The sequence below is a fragment of the Dipodomys merriami genome, unplaced genomic scaffold (genome assembly GCF_024711535.1).
Source record: "Dipodomys merriami isolate MVZ:Mamm:240054 unplaced genomic scaffold, mDipMer1.0.p SCAF_200, whole genome shotgun sequence".
NCBI classification, from domain to species: Eukaryota; Metazoa; Chordata; class Mammalia; order Rodentia; family Heteromyidae; genus Dipodomys; species Dipodomys merriami.
Window position 1 is genome coordinate 767,609 of NW_027203383.1, and position 18,930 is coordinate 786,538.

General features: G+C 45.9%; 1 protein-coding gene across 1 annotated transcript; it reads left to right on the forward strand.

Annotated features, from left to right (window-relative positions):
- The first annotated feature begins 2,805 nt into the window (after nt 1-2,805).
- Nucleotides 2,806-14,306, forward strand: LOC138833105 (alpha-1-antitrypsin-like). Its single transcript, XM_070031432.1, has 6 exons — nt 2,806-2,897; nt 3,494-3,605; nt 4,269-4,882; nt 9,502-9,772; nt 12,006-12,156; nt 13,339-14,306. Exons 3-6 carry the CDS (start codon nt 4,270-4,272, stop codon nt 13,531-13,533), a joined length of 1,230 nt encoding a protein of 409 aa, XP_069887533.1. The 5' UTR covers nt 2,806-2,897; nt 3,494-3,605; nt 4,269; the 3' UTR covers nt 13,534-14,306.
- Nucleotides 14,307-18,930: the final 4,624 nt, after the last annotated feature.

An 18,930-nucleotide genomic window follows, 5' to 3' on the forward strand; every position in this document is an offset into this window, starting at 1 on the left:
TCTCTAACTTCCTTGTATTACCTTATCACCCTGGTAACCAATTGTAAAAAGAATGTGAACCTGACTCCTTAGCAACAAAAGAGATAATGTCACCCTTTGGGTTACTCCTTTGGTCTATCACTCTGCCTCGCTCTGGGAAGAGCAGCAGAACACTCTTCTATACAGAAGCAAATTGCCTTGATGAAATCTCCTTTATCTTTTGTGTGTCTTTATCTTCTGACACTGGAGTGCCCTGTGTGTGTTTCCAACATAACCACCATGATTCTAGTTCCTTCTTTGCTCAGCTTCAGAATCCCCAGGATAATGATCCGGGAATCTTTATAATAGATCCAAGATGGCAGCCTAGATGGAAACCATTTGCCATCCTGTCACATGGGGTCTTTAAAAGGATGGCTAGGTCCTAGGTTTTCTGAGTCTGATCTTGTTCTTGGATAGAAATTGACTTCCTTTTTCACTTTCCAAGGGTTTTCATGTGGTAAACATGTGGGATCTTTTACTCTATGGAGTCTTATATCATGAATTGTCCTACTGTTCCATACCCCCTCTCCCAGAGACAAACCCATGATCCTCACTAGGACTTTGGTCCTAAATTTTAGTAACTTCAATTTTAAGTAGCACCTTACTATCCTCTCCCTTGTTGGAACTCCTATATATCTGGAATAGTTTGAACATGATTTGTCCCTGCTTCCATTCAAAAGACGGATCCCTAATATTTCATGGTCATGGCATTAAGAAGGGGAAAACTAAATCCAACAATGGTGCTTAAAGATGATTAGGTTTAGAAAAGATCCTTAGGGTGGAAGCCTCAAGATCTCCCCAGGTAAGAAGAGAAAGAGAATCTAATCATACAAACAGACATGTATGAGTTTGGTGTCTTGTCATATAATGTTCTGAGCTCTCTTGGGACTGCCAGCAAGGAGGACATGGTCAGAACTGAGCCAATGTCAACACCATGCTCCTGAGCCTCTTCTTCGTTATTACTTCCCTGCTTCAAGTATTTCACTGTTGTCATGAGTCTTTGTACAACATTCCAGAACAGGATTAATCTGTATTGCTTACAAGTTATCTCACTATTTCCTCTGCCCATCTCCCAACAGTCATGGCTAACAGATTAAGATGCTCTCCCACGAAGACAAAGACTTTCAAATGCTTTCTCAACCTGTTCTCCATTATCCCAGACAGATCCTATCCTACTAATTGCTTGACATTGACGTATTAGTTAAAAATTTGGCCAGGTCTCAAGTGGTAGAGCCCTAGCCTTGAGCTGAAGAGCTGAGGGACAGCGCCCAGGCGCAGAGTTCAGGCCCCACGACCAGACCCCCCCAAAAAAAAATTTGGCCAGGTCATGTCAAGAAAGGTATCTAAAGAAACTCTAGGGAAAATTATTAAGTTGAGAAAAATTTACTTCAGTGCAAGTGTGTGTGTGTGTGTGTGTGTGTGTGTGTGTGTGTGTGTGTGTGTGTGTGTGTGTGTGTGTTTATAGAGCTCAGATTCAAATTGGTGCTGTGCAGACTACTTTCCTCTGATTACTGTACCTCTGCAGCAACCCCAGGATCAATTTCCAAGAAATCACCTGCTCCACAGTCAGTTGAAAATCTGAAGATCTGACTGTCACATTACTCAGCATGTCAAGCTCGTCTCAGTCTCTATGAGCTGTTAGCGTTGGAACAAATTTCTCAGGTTTTGTTGAGTTTACCTGCAAAATACAAGTAGAACTTCCTCATGGGGTGGTTTTAATACAGAGCACACATTCTACTAAATAAATGACACTCAGCAAACACTTTAGAATAGCTATTCTCTCTACACATATTCTGACTCTCTTTATTAGTCCTGGGACTGTCAGTGCTTGGGTGTTTACATAAGGAAATTAAATACTGTTTATGCCTGGTGTTATGAGAAGGGAGCCAAGATGATGGCCGGGAGGAATATGGTATGAACACAATGAAGCGCTAAGTTCTTGAGGACATGGCCCGGAGTTGCTTAGCCAGTGTTGCCTGTCTGTTCTTTTTCACTGTGAATAACCTGCCCCTCCTTAGGGGGCATCTCAAGCCCACCCTCTCCCAGGACTCTCCACTGAGCACTGACTCCTCTTTGTCTTTGTGCATTCCAGTTAAATGTTGTTAGTTCAACAGAACCTTGTCAATCCAGGATTCTTTCAACCAATCCAGAGTCTCTTATTTCAGAAATTTTCCTGTGCCTGTATCTCTACACCAGAAATATGAGGATGGATACAAAAGGCACCAAGGCCTTCGAGTGAGACCTATGTGTTGAAGGCAGCTATCAGAGGTGCTATTGCATAATCTCTCATTAATGCCCACCCATAGTCACACTTACAATATAGCAGGTACTTCAGGAGTAGATAGATGGGTTGAATGGGTGAATGGGGGGTGGGTTATTGGGTAGATGGATAGATGGATGGATGGATGGATGGATGGATGGATGGATGGATGAACGATAGATGATGGATGTTGGATGGATCATAGATGAATCATGGATGGATGATAAATGATGGATGATGGATGGATAAATGGATGGATGACGGATGGATAAATGGACGGATGATGGATAGATGAGTGGATAGGTGGGAGGGAGAGAAGAAATAAGGGAAGATGGGGAATCACTTCCCTAACCAAGGATGCTCCCATCCTTGTTCCTCTCAGCTTGACAGTACAGTGTGACTCCTCCCAACTTGGAAGTCTCTGTTCCTCCGTGTCTGCACGTATCACTGAGCACCACACACTGCTGGGACATTTGCCTGTGGAGGGAACGAGCCGGCCTTCCCACATGACTGAGCCCCAGGATCGGCAGTTACCCTGGTGCCCTCCCACTCCCCAGCCCAGAACAGCTTCCCACAGAGGCCAGTTTCAAAGGTGCATCAGACTCTGGACACACAGCCTGTAAGTACAACTTACCTGCCGCTGGCCTCTGGTCTGGCCCCCGGACTCCATTAGCCCCTGTAGACTGTGGGCAATGTGGGTGGGGGACACACTGAGTCCCCTGCCCCTTCAGGGCAGCATACCCCACAGGCCAGGAGGTCATGTGCATGTAGACTGGATTGTGAGGGAGCACCTTACTCTGAAATAGAGAGCTGATGATGGATAAAATCAAGCCCCTTTCTTTGGAGGCAGCAGACCCAGGCAGGAATCCTGACTTAGCCACTAGCTGACCATTGACTTTGAAGAGGCCTCTTCCCTTACCTGGGACCAATTTGTTTTTTGAAGAGATGGGTTGTGAGCCCCTCCTCCGATGGTTCAGGGACAGAACTTTAAGGAAAAGAATACAGAGAGAAGTGTAGAAGGCATTAAGGGAAAAAGGGAGACAGACATGCAGAGGTGTCACACAGAGGGCTAAAGCAGGGTTTCCCTAAGCAGGAGGAGCAAAGAAAAGCTAGAGGAAGCTGGAGCAGGGCAGGATGAACCTGTGGTCAAGACAGGTAGAAGCCGAAGAAACACTGAGGACTGGGACAAACACCTGGCTTCTCTCTTTCTTCCAGGACTTCTGCCATCAAAGCCAAGAGGAAACTGGTGGGCAGGACATCCTGGCAGTACAGACCGACCCGCAGAGCACAAGGGAGGACCTAGGCCAGAGACTGGCAGCCAGATCAGGTGAGCAGATGAACAAGTGCTTTGACTTTATACTGTGGGTATATATGGGGATTATAATCAGAGCACGGAAACATTCTGATCACAAGCTACAAACACCTGCAGAGTGGTAGGAGGGCTGTTTTCCTAACATCGTCGATGGGGCTTTTACCCCTTGTTCTAAACAATAACTTCTTTTTTTTTTAATCTTTTAATACTTATATAGAGGAGTTGCCACTTAACAAACAATTTGTGAATACAATGCATTTCTATCAGTACCCCTCACATCCCTCCTCTACCTACCCCTTCCCTTACTTTCTTTAATTTTGTAGTATAGTCAGTCAATTCTTGACTGCATTCTCTCTGCACGTGTGTGGTTTGATGGCACATCTGTTGCATTCCACGCGGTCTCTTCTCCCAGCAGGCCTCAGGCAGTGACGAGCAACAGGTAGCCCTACCTCCATTCATCCCTGACACTTCCATGGTTCCTGATTCAGAGTCAGGCCCCCAGCCCAGGTCTGCCTGACTCCAAAGCCCAGTGTATCCAAACACTCGCTGCTCCCCATTTAAGCTAACCACCCATCTGGGCCCTTGGTGGAAGGACAGAGCAGTAGGAAGCCTTTGGGGGTGACAGGCCTCGCTGTGCTTTGTGGCTGAACTGGGTGATAGTACTGTTTCTTTGTGTAGGATGACGCACCCCATTCTGTTCCTCTGGCTGCTGGTGGCAAATCTGGATCTTCATGCCTGTGGCCAAGGGATCCCTGACCAGGAAAATTCTTCCACATCAGAGAACCAGAAGGCTGCTTCCTTCCTGAACAACTGGAGCTTTGCATTCAGCCTGTATATCCAGTTGGTAATCTCCAACCCAGGCACCAATGTGCTCTTTTCTCCACTCAGCTTCTCCATTCCCCTCACACTGCTGGCCCTCCAGGCCAAGCCGGAGGCCCGAGATCACACCCTACAGAGTCTGGGATACTTCACCACGGCCCCCAAGGCCCAGGCCCACACGCACTACAGCCAGCTCCTGCAAGCCCTCCTACCGCGCCCTGGGAAGTGCCAGGTGGACACGGGCAGTGTGCTGTTTGTGAACAGCTATCAAAACCTGGAGCAGAAGTTTGTTCAGACAGCCCAGAGTCTGTACCACACCGAGGTCTTCCTTGCCTCCCTGGGGAACACTCAGAGAGTCAAGCAACAGGTTGAGGCAGCCTTGCAGGAAAAGACCCACGGCAAGATCAAAAACCTTCTTCTGGACTTGGAGTCACATTCTGTCATGATCCTGGCCAACTATATTTTCTTTAAAGGTAAATAAACCTCCTCTAGTCATGTGGAAACCCTCTTCACATGTGATTGTCCAAGATACAATTTCCTTTCCTCACCCTACATTGCTTTTCCTGGGCCTCTTCAAGGCTTCATTCTGTGGATTCCCTTCTCTCTCCCATCTCTTCAGCCTCTCTCTTCTGCAACCTTCCTCTGAACACCCAAACTCTAGTTCCCCCTTATAGCTATAATCCCCTAGTCTCCCTTTTCTGATACAACCGAACTTTTCTTTTTTTTTTTTTTTGAATCTTTTAATTTTTTTTATTGTAAAGATACTATACAGAGGGTTACAGTTACATGAGTGAGGTAATGAGTACACTTCCTCTTGAACATTGTTACCCCCTCCATTGTTTTCCCCCTACCATCCCCTCCCTCCCTCCCTTCCCCAAGGTTCTTTTTTTTTTTTTTTGATTGTGATTAAGTGATTACATAATTTCCAGAAATTCACAGTATTGTGGAATAATGATGCTCATTTAAAGTCACAAGTTCATTCTAACTTTCCTGGAGCAAATTGTCTATCACAGTCTGTAATATATAACAGTGCTCATATGTTATATACCATATATGTGATCAGCAGCATGGGGATATTTAGTAGTGGTTCAACCAGATGAGTGGGAGTTCTTTGTTTCTTAAGTCCTGTTAGTTTTGTCATATCACCTAACATTTTGGATTTATCATCCACTTATCAGGGAGACCATGTACTGTTTGTCTCTTCGTTCTTGGCTTACCTCGCTCAACATGATTCCTTCTAGCTCCATCCATTTCCCTGCAAATGCCATTATTTTGTCATTTCTAATGGCTGCATAATATTCCATTGTGTATAGATACCACAATTTTTGGATCCATTCATCTGTGGTGGGGCATCTAGGTTGTTTCCATATCCTAGCTATTGCGAACAGTGCTGCAATAAACATGGAGGTGCACGTGTCCTTGTATATTGGTTCCTGTTGTTCAGGGTAGATGCCTAGAAGTGGTATGACTGGGTCATAAGGGAGGTCAATCTTTAGCTTTCTAAGGACCCTCCAGACTGCTTTCCAAAGTGGTTGTATGAGTGTACATTCCCACCAGCAGTGTAATAGCGTTCCTCGTTCTCCACATCCCCTCCAGCATTTGTCGTTGGCTGATTTGTGGATGTGGGACATTCTGACTGGGGTAAGGTGGTATCTCAGGGTTGTCTTTATTTGCATTTCCTTCACCACCAGGGATGATGAACATTTCCTCATGTGTTTCTTTGCCATTTTTATTTCTTCATTTGAGAAGTCCCTCTTTAGTTCCCTTGCCCATTTAGTAATTGGTTTGTTGGGTTTGGGAGGGATTAGTTTCTTGAGTTCCCTGTATATACAGGATGTTAACCCCTTGTCTGATATATTGCTGGTAAATATTTTTTCCCAATTAGTTGGTTGTCTTTCTAGCTTGGTTGCGATAGCTTTATCTGTGCAGAAGCTTTTTATTTTAAGGTAGTCCCATTTGTCGAGTCTCTCTCCAATTTGTTGTGACCCTGGGACTCTGTTCAGGAAGTTCCTTCCTGTGCCTATTAGTTCAAGTGTCTCTCCTACTCTGTCCTGCAGTAGTTTCAGAGATTCAGGTTTAATGTTAAGGTCTTTAATCCATTTTGAGTTGATGTTGGTGCATGGTGATAGGCTGGGGTCCACTTTTAGTTTTCTGCATGTGGCTGCCCAGTTTTCCCAGCACCAGCGGTTGAAGAGGCTGTGTTTCTTCCATTGTATGTCTTTGGCTCCTTTGTCGAATATCAGCTGGCTGTAGGCCTGTGGATTTATTTCTGGATCTTCTATTCTGTTCCATTGGTCTTCGGGTCTGTTTTTGTGCCAGTACCATGCTGTCTTTGTTATTATAGCTCTGTAGTAGAGTTTGAAGTTCGGCATGGATAGCCCTCCCATATTGTCTTTATCCCCTAGAATTGTTTTGGCTATTCTAGGCAACCGAACTTTTCAAAGGAGGAACCTTCATCCTGGACTAACTACACAATTTTCAAGGCCAAGTAACAGATGACTAGGTGGGTCTCTTCAGTCCCCCAAATTGCAGAGCCGTGACCTCATAGCAGCAAACTCCCTGCAGATCACTGTGAGATCCCAGGGTTATATCATCCTTGAAGTCAGCCCTGCCCACGTGAACTGGGCCATGCTACCTCCTGTTCCATAGCACGTGAGTCTCCCTTCTAGCTCCATTACTCTCTGGTCCCATATGGTTTGACCAAGTGCCTCCCACCCATTGCACAAAAGACTCTCTTGACTACCCTTCCACACTCATGGTGCCTGGCTGAATCTGGCAGTGTGGTTGACATGCCTCCAGATGCTCCCCTCTCCTGGGGTCCCTGTGGCCTTCTGACCCACCTCGCCCTCCCTCTGCCCCAGTCTTTCTCCCTCTCACATGCAGCCCACTCCCATGTTGATATGCCATAGAGTTCTTCCTGGGCCTGTTTTTCTTATGTGAGTCTCTCAGGCATCTGGGCCACTGGCAGCCTCTAACCTCCCAATTGGAGCCTCCAACTCTGTCTATATTCCCACACCCTACTGGCCACCTGGTCACCTCTTTCTATATAAAGTATCCCAAGCTTAGCATGTCCCAAGCCTGAAGAGTTTCTTCCTTCTATCTCCTCCACCCTTTAAAGCTGTCTTTTCTTGCTCCTTTTCTTCCAAATCTCAGTACTCAGCCCCAAATTCAGCCCAATCCAGTACTTCAAGCCCATCCTACACCGCCCCCCACCTAACTAGTCAGGCCTTCTGTGTCTCCTCACACCACAGGCCTAAAGAGAGTCTACAAGCCATGGTCTTCACCCATCGGACCTCCCTTCCCACTAACCATTGTTCTGTCCAATGGTCACTATTCTAGACCAAAGTCCATTATCTCTCACCAAAACCACTGCAACTGCTCCTTGGCTGGCCTTTCTGTCTGCAGCTTGCCTCCTCCCCAGTACCTCTAGCCCAGTCTCCATGCTCAATTTGGGTTGACTCTTCTCTTTGACCTTGTATTTCAGCTTAGACCCTTTCAGTGCCCCTGCTCCCCATGGAGCCCTTAGAATGTCTTGCAGGAACCAGAGGGGCTGAAAATGAGACCTGGCCCAGCTGGCTCTTCACCTACATTTCTCATTGCTCACGCTACCCTACCCTCCCTCCACCAAGACAGGCCTGCCCTGAGTTGTGGAAGCCCTGGCTCCTGCTGGCCCTAACGTGCCACTGCCATTGTTTGAAGTGTCCTTGGCTCCTCACTTCTCCCAGCCAGAAAGGACACGCCCTTCAGAGCCTGCTCAGAAATCAACTCCAGAACGACCTCCTGATGAGCTCCTCTAAAAGAGGAGGCTGTCGGCTTTAGGAATACCAACAAAATGAGACATCATTGTATTCAATAGTGATCGTGTCTCTGCCACTCAGGTTTAACTGGAAACCCTCTATTAGATTCTTCCCATTGCAGTTTGGGCCATGCTTCCTGGACATTCAAATGGAGGTAGCCAAGACAGCCAGTGGGAGGTGGGCCTGGTGCTCATGAGAGGAATGGCCTGGGAAAGAGAGAGCCTGGGGAAGAGGAGCCTTCAGTGGACAGGTCAGTTAGCCTGGGGATGGGGGTCACCAGGCCTCCCTCCTGTATTCTTCCTTCTCTGAGGACACACGGTACTGTGATGTTCTGAATACTACCGCAAGCACAGAGGCTCCTTTGCCCAAGACAGTGTACAGTTTTGTAGCATACTTGCTTTTGCTACAGCTGGCCACTGTGAGGACTCAGAGCTCAGAAGATCAGCTGCCTGGCTCTCCTCAGCATCTCCTGCACTAGCCGGAGCCCACAGCTTCATCCCTACTGCCCTGAAAGGCTCACCATATGTCCCTGGGGATCCAGACATCCTAGTTCCTGCCTAGAGCCTCAGCTAGCAGGGTAGGAAGGCAAGAAGCTGGCTAATGGGAGACAGAGTTGGTTCACCCTCTCCTAGCACTAAAACTCACAGACCTGCCTTCTAGCTTCTCCGCAGGATGTCAGAGAAGGGGCCACTAGCCTACAGGTATATATTTTTTATCTGTTTATTTTAATCATTCAACGTGTTTACTTGTAGATTTATAGGCACATTCTGGTTACTGCAAATGAGGAAAACTAGGCAGCCTGTGGTTCTTTGACTCTGGCTTCCTTTGCTTAATATAAAGCAGTATGGAGGTTCCTTAAAAGACTAAACATAAAGCTTCCCCATGACCCAGCAATCCTTCTCCTGGGCATTTATCCAATGGACCACAACCCAGGCCACACTAAAGCCACCAGAACAACCATGTTCACTGCAACACTGCTTACCATAGCCAACCTAGATGTCCCTCAGTGGATGAATGGATCAAGAACATGTGGTATAGATACACAATGGAATTCTACTCATCCATCAGAAAGAATGATATTGTACCATTAGTAAGGAAATGGAAAGACTTGGAAAAATAATATCAAGCAATGTAACACTAGCTTTATTTCTATCCATGGCAGACATCAGTCTCCTTGTTTACCCTGCTCCTTGCATTCCCCTAGTCTCTCATGTATGCCTGTATCTTAGACCACAGAAGCGGTACCTGGCAGCTGGCAGCTGGCAGCCTGAGCATCTGTCTCCCTTTGATTTCAGGGAATTGGAAATATCGCTTTGACCCAAAGCTCACTGAGATCAGACCCTTCTGGGTGAGTGAGGAGCTCACAATACAAGTGCCCACCATGCAGCGGCTGGGCTGGTTCCAGCTCCAGCACCGCTCAAGCCTGCATAGCCATATCCTGCGGTTGCCCTACGCCTGCAGACTCACTGCTGTCTTCATCCTTCCTGATGTGGGGAGGACCAGGGAGGTGGAGGAGGTGCTGATGGAGGAGAAGTTTGACACGTGGACCCGACCCTTCCCACCAAGGTAAGACCCCAGTTACCTCTTCTCCTTGACCAATGGGATTCTCCCCACAGTCCCCCAGCCCTGGGTCTGAGCTAGGACACCCGTGGATGAAATCACAGACCAGTAATTAGTCAGGATGCAAGCGCTCGGTTCTCCATGAGAGGGGAGAGAATTGGGTGAGCCAGCTCAGCAAAGATAGCCCCATCTAAATCATCTTTATCCCCTCGCCCATGTCCTCCCATTTATAATTTGCATACTTGAACTGTATGCACTTAGAAAGCTAAGACTCAGCGCATCCCAGGCAGGATTTGAATGTGGCCCACACTGTGAGGAGGACCTCTGAATAAATGGCAGCTAGTGTGATAGTCACCAGGGATCAGGACTGCGGTATGCAGGGCCATCCCGAAGCAGCTCAGCTCTGACACACTCTGGGATCAACTTGCTTGTTTTACTCAAGTGCTAGAGGTCTTTGCTCCTCAAAATCTGACCAGCAACATTATCTTTATCTGTGAGCTTGCCCCAATTTTAAGATCTTAGTTTCCATCTCACACTTACAAATCCAACTTTTCATTTCATCAGAACCTAGGTGATTCATGTGTACATGAAAGACTGAGAAACCAAGCTGGGTACCAGTGGCTCAGGCCTATAAGCCTAGCTACTTAGGAGGCTGAGTGTGGAAGGATTGCTGTTCCAAGTCAGCTCTGGGTAGAAAAGACCAGGAGACTCTGTCTCAAGGTAAGAAGTTGGGCATGGTGACAAGCACCTGTCATCCTAGCTTCAATGGAAAGTTTAAAATAGGTGGATCACCGTCTAGACAGAAAATAAGATCTTATCAAAAAATAAACATTGCAAAAAAAGAGCTGGAAGTGTGGGTCAATACTAGACCACCTGCCTAGTAGGCACAAAGCAACAAACACAAAATTGAGAAATCTTGATCCAGACCTCAGGTAAATCCCGAGGCTTCCAGGCCAACCTTCCAGTTCCCTATCACTACAAACCACCAAGTGCTGAGCTGGGTGATTTCCACACCTGTCCCCAGGCCGCCATCCTGCCCTTGTCTCTGTGTTATAGGAAGTCTGGCAACAACATTCTGGATGCCATGCATAAGATGTCAGCCTTCCAGCCTCCTTGTGACAGAATCTGTCCCCAGTCATTGCCAGATACCAATCGTTTTCCAGATAAAGGATCATACAGTGAGCTTTAGAAGGCAGAATCTGCCACTGTCCTCAGCCCTGCAGCTTCCTTGTTCCCCCAAATGCCTGTGTGAAAAGACATGGAATTGAGACTCTTAGAGAATTTTCTCATGTCTCCAAGGCCCCTCCCAGGCCTGTGGTGTGGCTCTCTGTTGCTCAGTTCATTCAGTTCTATACATGAAGCCATGAAGAGGCTCTGGATGGAGAAGGAAGAATACACACTTCCTTGTGGTTAAAGCAGTTGAGAAACTAAAGCTGGGCCCCTAGGCACACAGACACCACCCAGCTGCTACACAGGAAGGGTCTCTGAGTCAACTTGGATTTGCCTCTGTGTGTGTGTGTGTGTGTGTGTGTGTGTGTGTATGTGTGTGTGTGTGTGTATGCTAGTTCTGGGGCTTGAACCTGAGGCTTCATGCTCTTGCTTTTTTGCTCAAGGCTACCAGTACTATCACTTGAGCCAACCTCCATTTCTGGCTTTTTCGTTATTTGAAGATAAGAATCTCCTCAATTTGTCTACCTTGGCTGGCTTTGAACCCATACCTCAGCCTGGTGAGTAGCTAGGATTACAGGTGTGAGCTACCAGCTCTTAGCTTATACTTTTGAGGAACAAATTTGGAAAGGTAACCACAGGAGCAAGCAGGAAAATGTGGCAGGCAGTTTCTGCCCTGGGGCCCTTAAGCTGTTTTAGAGACAAGGAAATAGGAAAAGATAGACAGTCAAACAGACAATCTGACAGCCTTTCTCGTTTTGCTGGCTACAACCCCTCTGAAAAACAGCAGCACCGCTTCGGTTAGGAGTCAGTCCTAGCGTTTTCAGAAATGGTGTGACTTTGGGCAAACTCTTAGCCTCCTCCTGCCCTGCCCTATTATCTCATTTGCAAAGTAGACACCATGGGCAGCTGTCCCCAGAGTTCCCAGGAGGGGGAAAGGAAGCTGGCTGGGGATACCTGCTTCCTGCGGGCTGAGAGTCCACACACCGCCATCTATCCCACTCCACTCATCTGTGTGGAGATCACCAAAAATAGCACTGAAGCCATTTTCTCCTCTCTTCCCTCGGAGTAGCAGGAGGAAGCTGTATTTCCCTAAATTCTCCTTTCTGGGGAGAACGCAACTGGAGCAGGGTGCATTGCTGGCCAACAGTGTGGATCTTTTCAGTTACCGCACAGGCCTCTCCGGAATCACAGCACAAGCCACGCCCATGAAGGTCTCCAGGGTAAGTTCAAAGGCCATGGGGATGTACTGTTTATATGGATGAGTGTGTTTTTTACCTTCCTGGTTTTGAGCAGGACCCAACTGCCACCCTCCACCCCAAGGCTGTCCCCTGCTTGGTGGAAATGGTGAAGTAAAACATCAGCCCCACCCGCTGTCGTGAGCACAGCTGTCTGTCTCAGAGGCAACCAAGGGAGGGGGCATGCCAAGCTCACTCTTTGGAAGGAGGCAGTGGGGAACCTCAGGCTGGGTGCCTGTGCAGTCTGACCCCTCCGGCCCAGAGATGGACACCCCGCATTACACAAGTCTTGAAGAGAGTTGCGCAGGGATGGGCTGTCTGATAGTAAATTGCATGGGGAGGAGAGCCTACATAACACAAGAATGGAGTGGAATCTTCCCCAAAGAAAGAATCTTGAAGTTTTAATGGCAAAGAGAACAGAAGGAGAAAGTGGCCACAAGTACTGGCTGGCTTTGGGCAAAAGCAAATGACAGGGGAGGGCTGTGAGTGGTCATGGGTGGGGAGGGCCATGGATGAGCAGGGCTGGGGAGGGCCATGGGTCCAGCTCCTGGGCCGAGGGCCACAGGACCTTGATCACCAAGCTGAGGTGCTTGGCTGGTCATGCAATGTGTGAGTGAGGAAGCAGGCTCCTAGTGGAATCTGAGCATGAGAGTTCCAGCCCATGGAAGGGACCATGTCTCAGCTACCGAGGCCAGCAGAGGACAAGCTAGAGAGGGACCATCAAGAAAGAAACAGGGTATGGAAAGAAGGGTCAGAAAACAAGGGCTTTTAGAAGGTAGAATGCCAGCACTTGGCAGCTTGCAGGAGTGTATAGGGTCAATAAAAAGAAAAGAATTTTCTGGAAGTCAGGGAGTGTGTGACAAGCTGCCGGGGCATCACAGGAACACGGTGAGCTCTTCCCCAGACACCCAAGCTACCTGTGGGTGAGCGAGTGAGTTAGAGCAGGAGACCAGGCAGGAAGGGAGCCTGAGGGCTTCAGTGTCCTGGAGCTGTATAAATGATTACACTGAGTCATTACCAGGAGATGTTCCAGGTCCTGTCTCTAGTCTGGACAGTACCAGGACTGGATTCTGAATTTCCTGGGCCAGGACCACATGGAGGGTCCAGGGTGGAGGGCAGGAAGTGCAGTACCTACTTGGTGAACACTGTGACCCTTGGTCCCCAAAGGCAGAGCACAGGGCTGAACTGACTGTGGACGAAGGAGGAGAAGAAGAGGAAGACATCAAGGACCTCGGCTCATTTCCCAGGCAATTCATCCCTGCCTTCCACTTCAACAGGCCCTTCCTGTTGCTGATCATTGAGGAAGTCAGCCACAACCTTCTCTTCATGGGGAAGGTGGTAAATCCCAATGTAACTTTGTAGGTGACAAGGGAATGCTCTCTGGTCCCCAATCCCCATCCCCAGTGGGCTTCTGAAGGAAAAGGAAGACCAAGAGCAACTCTCAGGGTGCACCTGGCCCAGGTACACAGTTCACAGGTCCATTTTCCGATCTTAGCTCAAAGCCATATCCAGTGATTGTTCCCTTCACAGGTGATTGAACCAAGGTACAAAACACAACTTTGCACAATCAGAAGCTAAGCTCACTCCCCAATATCCTTCGTGTGATGGTCAGCTATGTCACTCTTTAGGCCTTTACCAGCTTCATGTTCTCTTTTGGCTTCTCAGCTTTTCCTTCCCTTCTGATTTCCTCAGACCCTTACCACTCAGATTTTAGTACAGCTACCTTTCATCATAGGATCAACTGCATGAATCAATAAGTGACAACCTTACAAGTGGTGTTTGGGTGGACAGGTGTATCCCTGGAAGGGCTGGGAAACCACTGAGAGTATCTGGGGGGTATGTTTGTGAGATTAGAGAGAGCAGGATTGTTCATCATGGCTGCCTGATGGCTCCTGACATGTGTAGGTTTGCAGAGTGTCATGAGTCTCAGTCTCTTCAAGGTGGCTGGGAGACAGGGCCTGCAGAGAATGTCTCTGGGTATCTTTGATGAAAGAGGTTACTCAATATTCTGTCATATGTGAATGCTTGCATACTTCAGCTGTTTCCCTAAGAGATGACCCAGCAGAAAGATGTTCAGTGGCTCTACATCTCCAGCCCTTACACACTCCATCCTAAATAAAGACTTCCTTCCATCACCTTTGAGTCTTTGCCTCACACTTTGTTGGTCCCAAATCACTTTAGCTACTGACCTGATTACTTCTTTCACTGGCAAAATACATGCAATCCCTTGCCTACCCAGAGGATATGAGATAGATAGATAGATAGATAGATAGATAGATAGATAGATAGATAGATAGATAGATAGATAGATAGACAGACAGACAGACAGACAGAGAGGCAGATAATCATATCTTCTTCCAGCTAATACACCATTGCTTGAAAAACTATCCAAGTTGGGGTAACCAACCATTTCAGCTTGCCTGGAAATAAAAGGTTTGTAGAACATGGAATTTTGAGTTTCATGACAAGAAAGTCAAGGATATGCTAAAATCAGGAACTAGGTTGTGGAGATGTTGGCACAGCTCTATAATTAAAAGTTATTGAATTATAGGCTGAAACAGTAAATTTTATAGTTTTTAATCTCAATGAAGCAGTTAAAATTTTTAGAAACTAATATGCTTAGGAAGAAATTTCATTGCTTTTAATTTACATATTAGCATACAAAGTTTAAAAAGTTTATGAGATAATCACCATCTCAAGAAGTTAGAAAAAGAGCTGGGCGCCGGTGGCTCACGCCTGCAATCCTAGCTACTCAGGAGGCTGAGATCTGAGGATTACGGTTCAAAGCCAGCCCGGGCAGAGAAGTTCATGAAACTCATCTCCAGTAAACCACCAGAAAACCAGAAGTGGCCCTGTAGCTCAAGTGGTAGAGCACTAGCCTTGAGCTGAAATGCTGAGGTACAGCACTCAGGCCCAGAGTTCAAGCCTCACAACCGACAAAAAAAAAAAAAAAAAAGAAGTTAGAAAAAGAAATACATATCAACTAGAATGATATAGAAGAATGCAAAAACAAAGCAAACTCTCGCAAAAAGAACAAAGCTGGAAGCACCACATTTTCTGATTTCAAACCATATCACAAACTCTCGGTATCAGAAACAGCATGGTATAGGCATAAATACAGATACTTAGACCAATGGAACAAACCTAGTGTCTATGTCCAATTGATTTTCAACAAAAGTGTTAAGAACACACAATAGGAAGAGGACAATTGCATTCAATGTACCTACATAAAGATGAATCAAACCCTTACCTTATATATGAGAATCATCTCAAAAGGATTAGAAACTTAGATGTTAGACCAGAGACTGTAAAACTATTTTTTAAAAAGTCTTAGCAAAGGGTTTTTGTATGTTTTGTTTTTTCCAAAAAAAACATAAGCAAAAATAGAAAAAATAAGATTGCTTTAAATTAAAAAGTTTCTATGAAGCAAAGTAAACAAATAGGGTGAAAATACAACCTACACATTGAGTAAAAGTATTTATAAACCACACATCCAATAATAGGTTAATACCCAAAATACATAAATAATTCCAACCACTAAAGGGCAAGAAACTAAATAACCTAATTTTTAAAATGTGCAAAAGACCTCAATAAACATCTCTTAAAAGAAGAGAGACCTGGCTTTGAGTCTATAGCTCTTGTTCGCGACTGCTCCATGGGGTTCTTGTGGTGACTGAATAAGTCAGTACACACTCAACACCAGAGCTGGCACAGGATGTCAGCTCAATAAGAGCAACTCCTCTCCCCTTGATGTGGCTCTGTGCTCAGTGCTTTACATGATGCTAGACGGCCAGACTACAGGAGGTACTGGAGGCAAGAAGTCAAGGAGAAGGGAGATAAAAAGGGATTCTTCTTCCCAGGCTGACACTTAATGAGCAAAGGTATGGAAAGTAAGGCCAAATTAACACCACCTCCATACTATAATTCTGCATATCTAGGAGAATGAGGACTGAGGGAGGGCTGGAGAACCACCTGGCTCAAGAACTTCTCAAAGCCTGAGCTTGCGGGTAGGACAGATGGTCCCAGAGGGAATCCATGTAGTTGTGTTGAATCACAACAGCCAAAAGGCAAGCTGCAGTACCAGGGAGAATCCACTCAAGTCCAGCCAAAGAAACCCAAGGTCCAAGAGAGCATTTGTAATGCTGGAGTACACCCAGCCAAACCATGCCACCTCCATGGTGGCTACCAGTACTGGCTGGCATCCCTCTTTGTTAACACAACTCTTGATCCCTTAAGTCAACAGCTAGGCAGAGCTCAGAAAAGTCATCCAAGAGTTTTTTCTGGAAAATCTGGCTTGACCTGTCCCATACCAGGCCAGGCATGGGCCCTGTTTTTCTGTAGACAAGATTCCAAAGAGCACAGTTTTGGTTATAGCTAGATAAGTTCCAAGGCTAAGCTACCCCTAGGTCCAATTTTGTGGTGGGCAGATATGTGACAGTGGGACTCAGAAGAACATGTTTCTCATTGTTTCTTTCAGAAGATGAAGGGTCATTTGTGGTTGGTTTCAGCCATGAGCTCCTGACAGATGTGGGGTAACCCCCTGAAAGGCTAGGGGTCAGATTCTCAAGTAAGAACCAGCAGCAGGATCTGGCCCAGTGGCTGGGGAAGCCTGATGGGTGAAGCCCAACCCTTGAAGACAACTGGGCTTTGATGGTAGCAGGGTGCAGGTCTCATTTACCAGGAGGCCATGCCTACATATTGATAAGATTAAATGATGATATCCAAATAGCAAAAATAATATTATTGAAAATTTCACTAATCAGGGGCTGGGAAGGTGGCTCAGTGGTATAATGCTTGCCTTGCATGCTCGAGGCCCTGGGTTCGATTCCTCAGCACCACATAAGAAAAAAGAAAAAAGCCGGAAGTGGTGTTGTGGCTCAAGTGGTAGAGTGCTAGCCTTGAGCTGAAGAGCTGAGGGACAGTGCCCAGACCCAGAGTTCAGGCCCCATGACCGGACCCCCCCCCAAAAAAAAGTTCACTAATCATCAAAGACATGCAACTTGAAATTATCATGTGGTATAACTGTACATACAATAATGGTTAAAATGAAAAATGATGGGAAGCATTTATTATCAGAAAGGCTGCAAAACAACATATCACTCATGTACTATTGTTAGGACTCTGGATCAGTTCAATTCTAAATGGTACCTACTAAGTATATAACTCAGTGATTTCTATCTGTTGCTATAGAACAACAATTCCAAATTAAAATGGTTAAAAGGTAAACAATTTTATTATAGGCCACAATTTTCAGGTCTGGCAGAAAAGGTCTGAGGGGTTCTTTTACTTCATATGGCACCAAACAGGATCACTCAGAAATATTCAGTGGATGGCTGATATAGTCTAGAGGATACAAGATGGTTTCACTTACCTGTGGTACCCTGGTATAGAACATCTAAAAGGCAAGTTCCAGCTGTGGCCCTCTCTCCACAAGTTCTCTCATAGTTTCTCCACATTGTCTTTTTACCAGAGAAGTTGGGTATCTTACATGAGCTACAAGAAAGGTAATGAACAAAGAAGATAACTTAGGAAGAAGTCCTGGACCCACCAGGTACTGGTGGCTCACACTTGTTATCCTAACTCAGAAGGCTGAAATCTGAAGATCACAGCTCAAAGCCAGTCCAGGCAGGAAAATCTGCAAGACTCTTACCTCCAATAAACTACTCAGAAAAAGCTGGAAGTGGCACTGTGGCTCAAGTGGTAGAGCACTAGTCTTGAGCACAGAAAGGTTCAAGGACAGAGCCTAGGCCCTGAATTCAGCCCCAGGGCCAGCAGAAAAAAAAAAGTTCTAGAACATCACTTATGCTATAACCTACTGGTTGGGAATGTCACTATGACAAGACAAGGTTCATAAGGAGAAGAGGAACAGCTTCCATCTCTTGATGAGGGCCTCAGAATACTCTCAGAGAGAAAGAAGAAATAGATGGAAAGAGGAGCAAGAAGATGGATGAAAAAAGCAGCATGATTTTTACTCTGCAAATGAAAAGAATCCAGCAACACAAAAGGAACCAGACTCAAAGAAGAAACATATGCATGGTGTCTTGAGGACTGAAATCAACTACTGTCAGTAGGAACTTGTCCTTCTAATCCTTACATCACCACTATGTCATCACCCCATCTTAATGAAGCTGCAATATATCATCACCTGGAAGTGTATAGGAGATTGAAATCTCAACTTCTCAGTCCAGATGGGTATTTTCCAGTGAAAGATCACATTTATGAATAAATAATGGTACATGTCTACCTAAAAAACAATAGCAAGTGAAAATGAAGGGGAAAAAGTCTAAATTATGAAGTAAATAAAACAAACATAAGAAAATGACTAAAAGACTAAAGGAACAGATGGTTTATAAAACTGGACAAAGTCAAGTAGAATTCAAAAAATAATAGAAAACAAATAAATAAGAGCAAAAACAACAATCAGCTGAATGAACTATAAAAGGCAAAAGAAGAAATGAGAGAGAAAATAAGCAGATGGAAACCTGGGTGGGGGAGGGAGGCAAACTGGAATACTATAAGTGAAGAGCTCAACTGTGAAAGCAAGCAAGAAAAGCAAGCAAGCAAGCAAGCAAGCAAGCAAGAAAGAAAGAAAGAAAGAAAGAAAGAAAGAAAGAAAGAAAGAAAGAAAGAAAGAAAGAAAGAAAGAAAGAAAGAAAGAAAGAAAGAAAGAAAGAAAGAAGAAAGAGAGAGAGAGAAAAGAAAGAAGGGAGAGGGAGAGAAGGAGGGAGGGAGGGAAGGAAGGAAGGAAGGAAGGAAGGA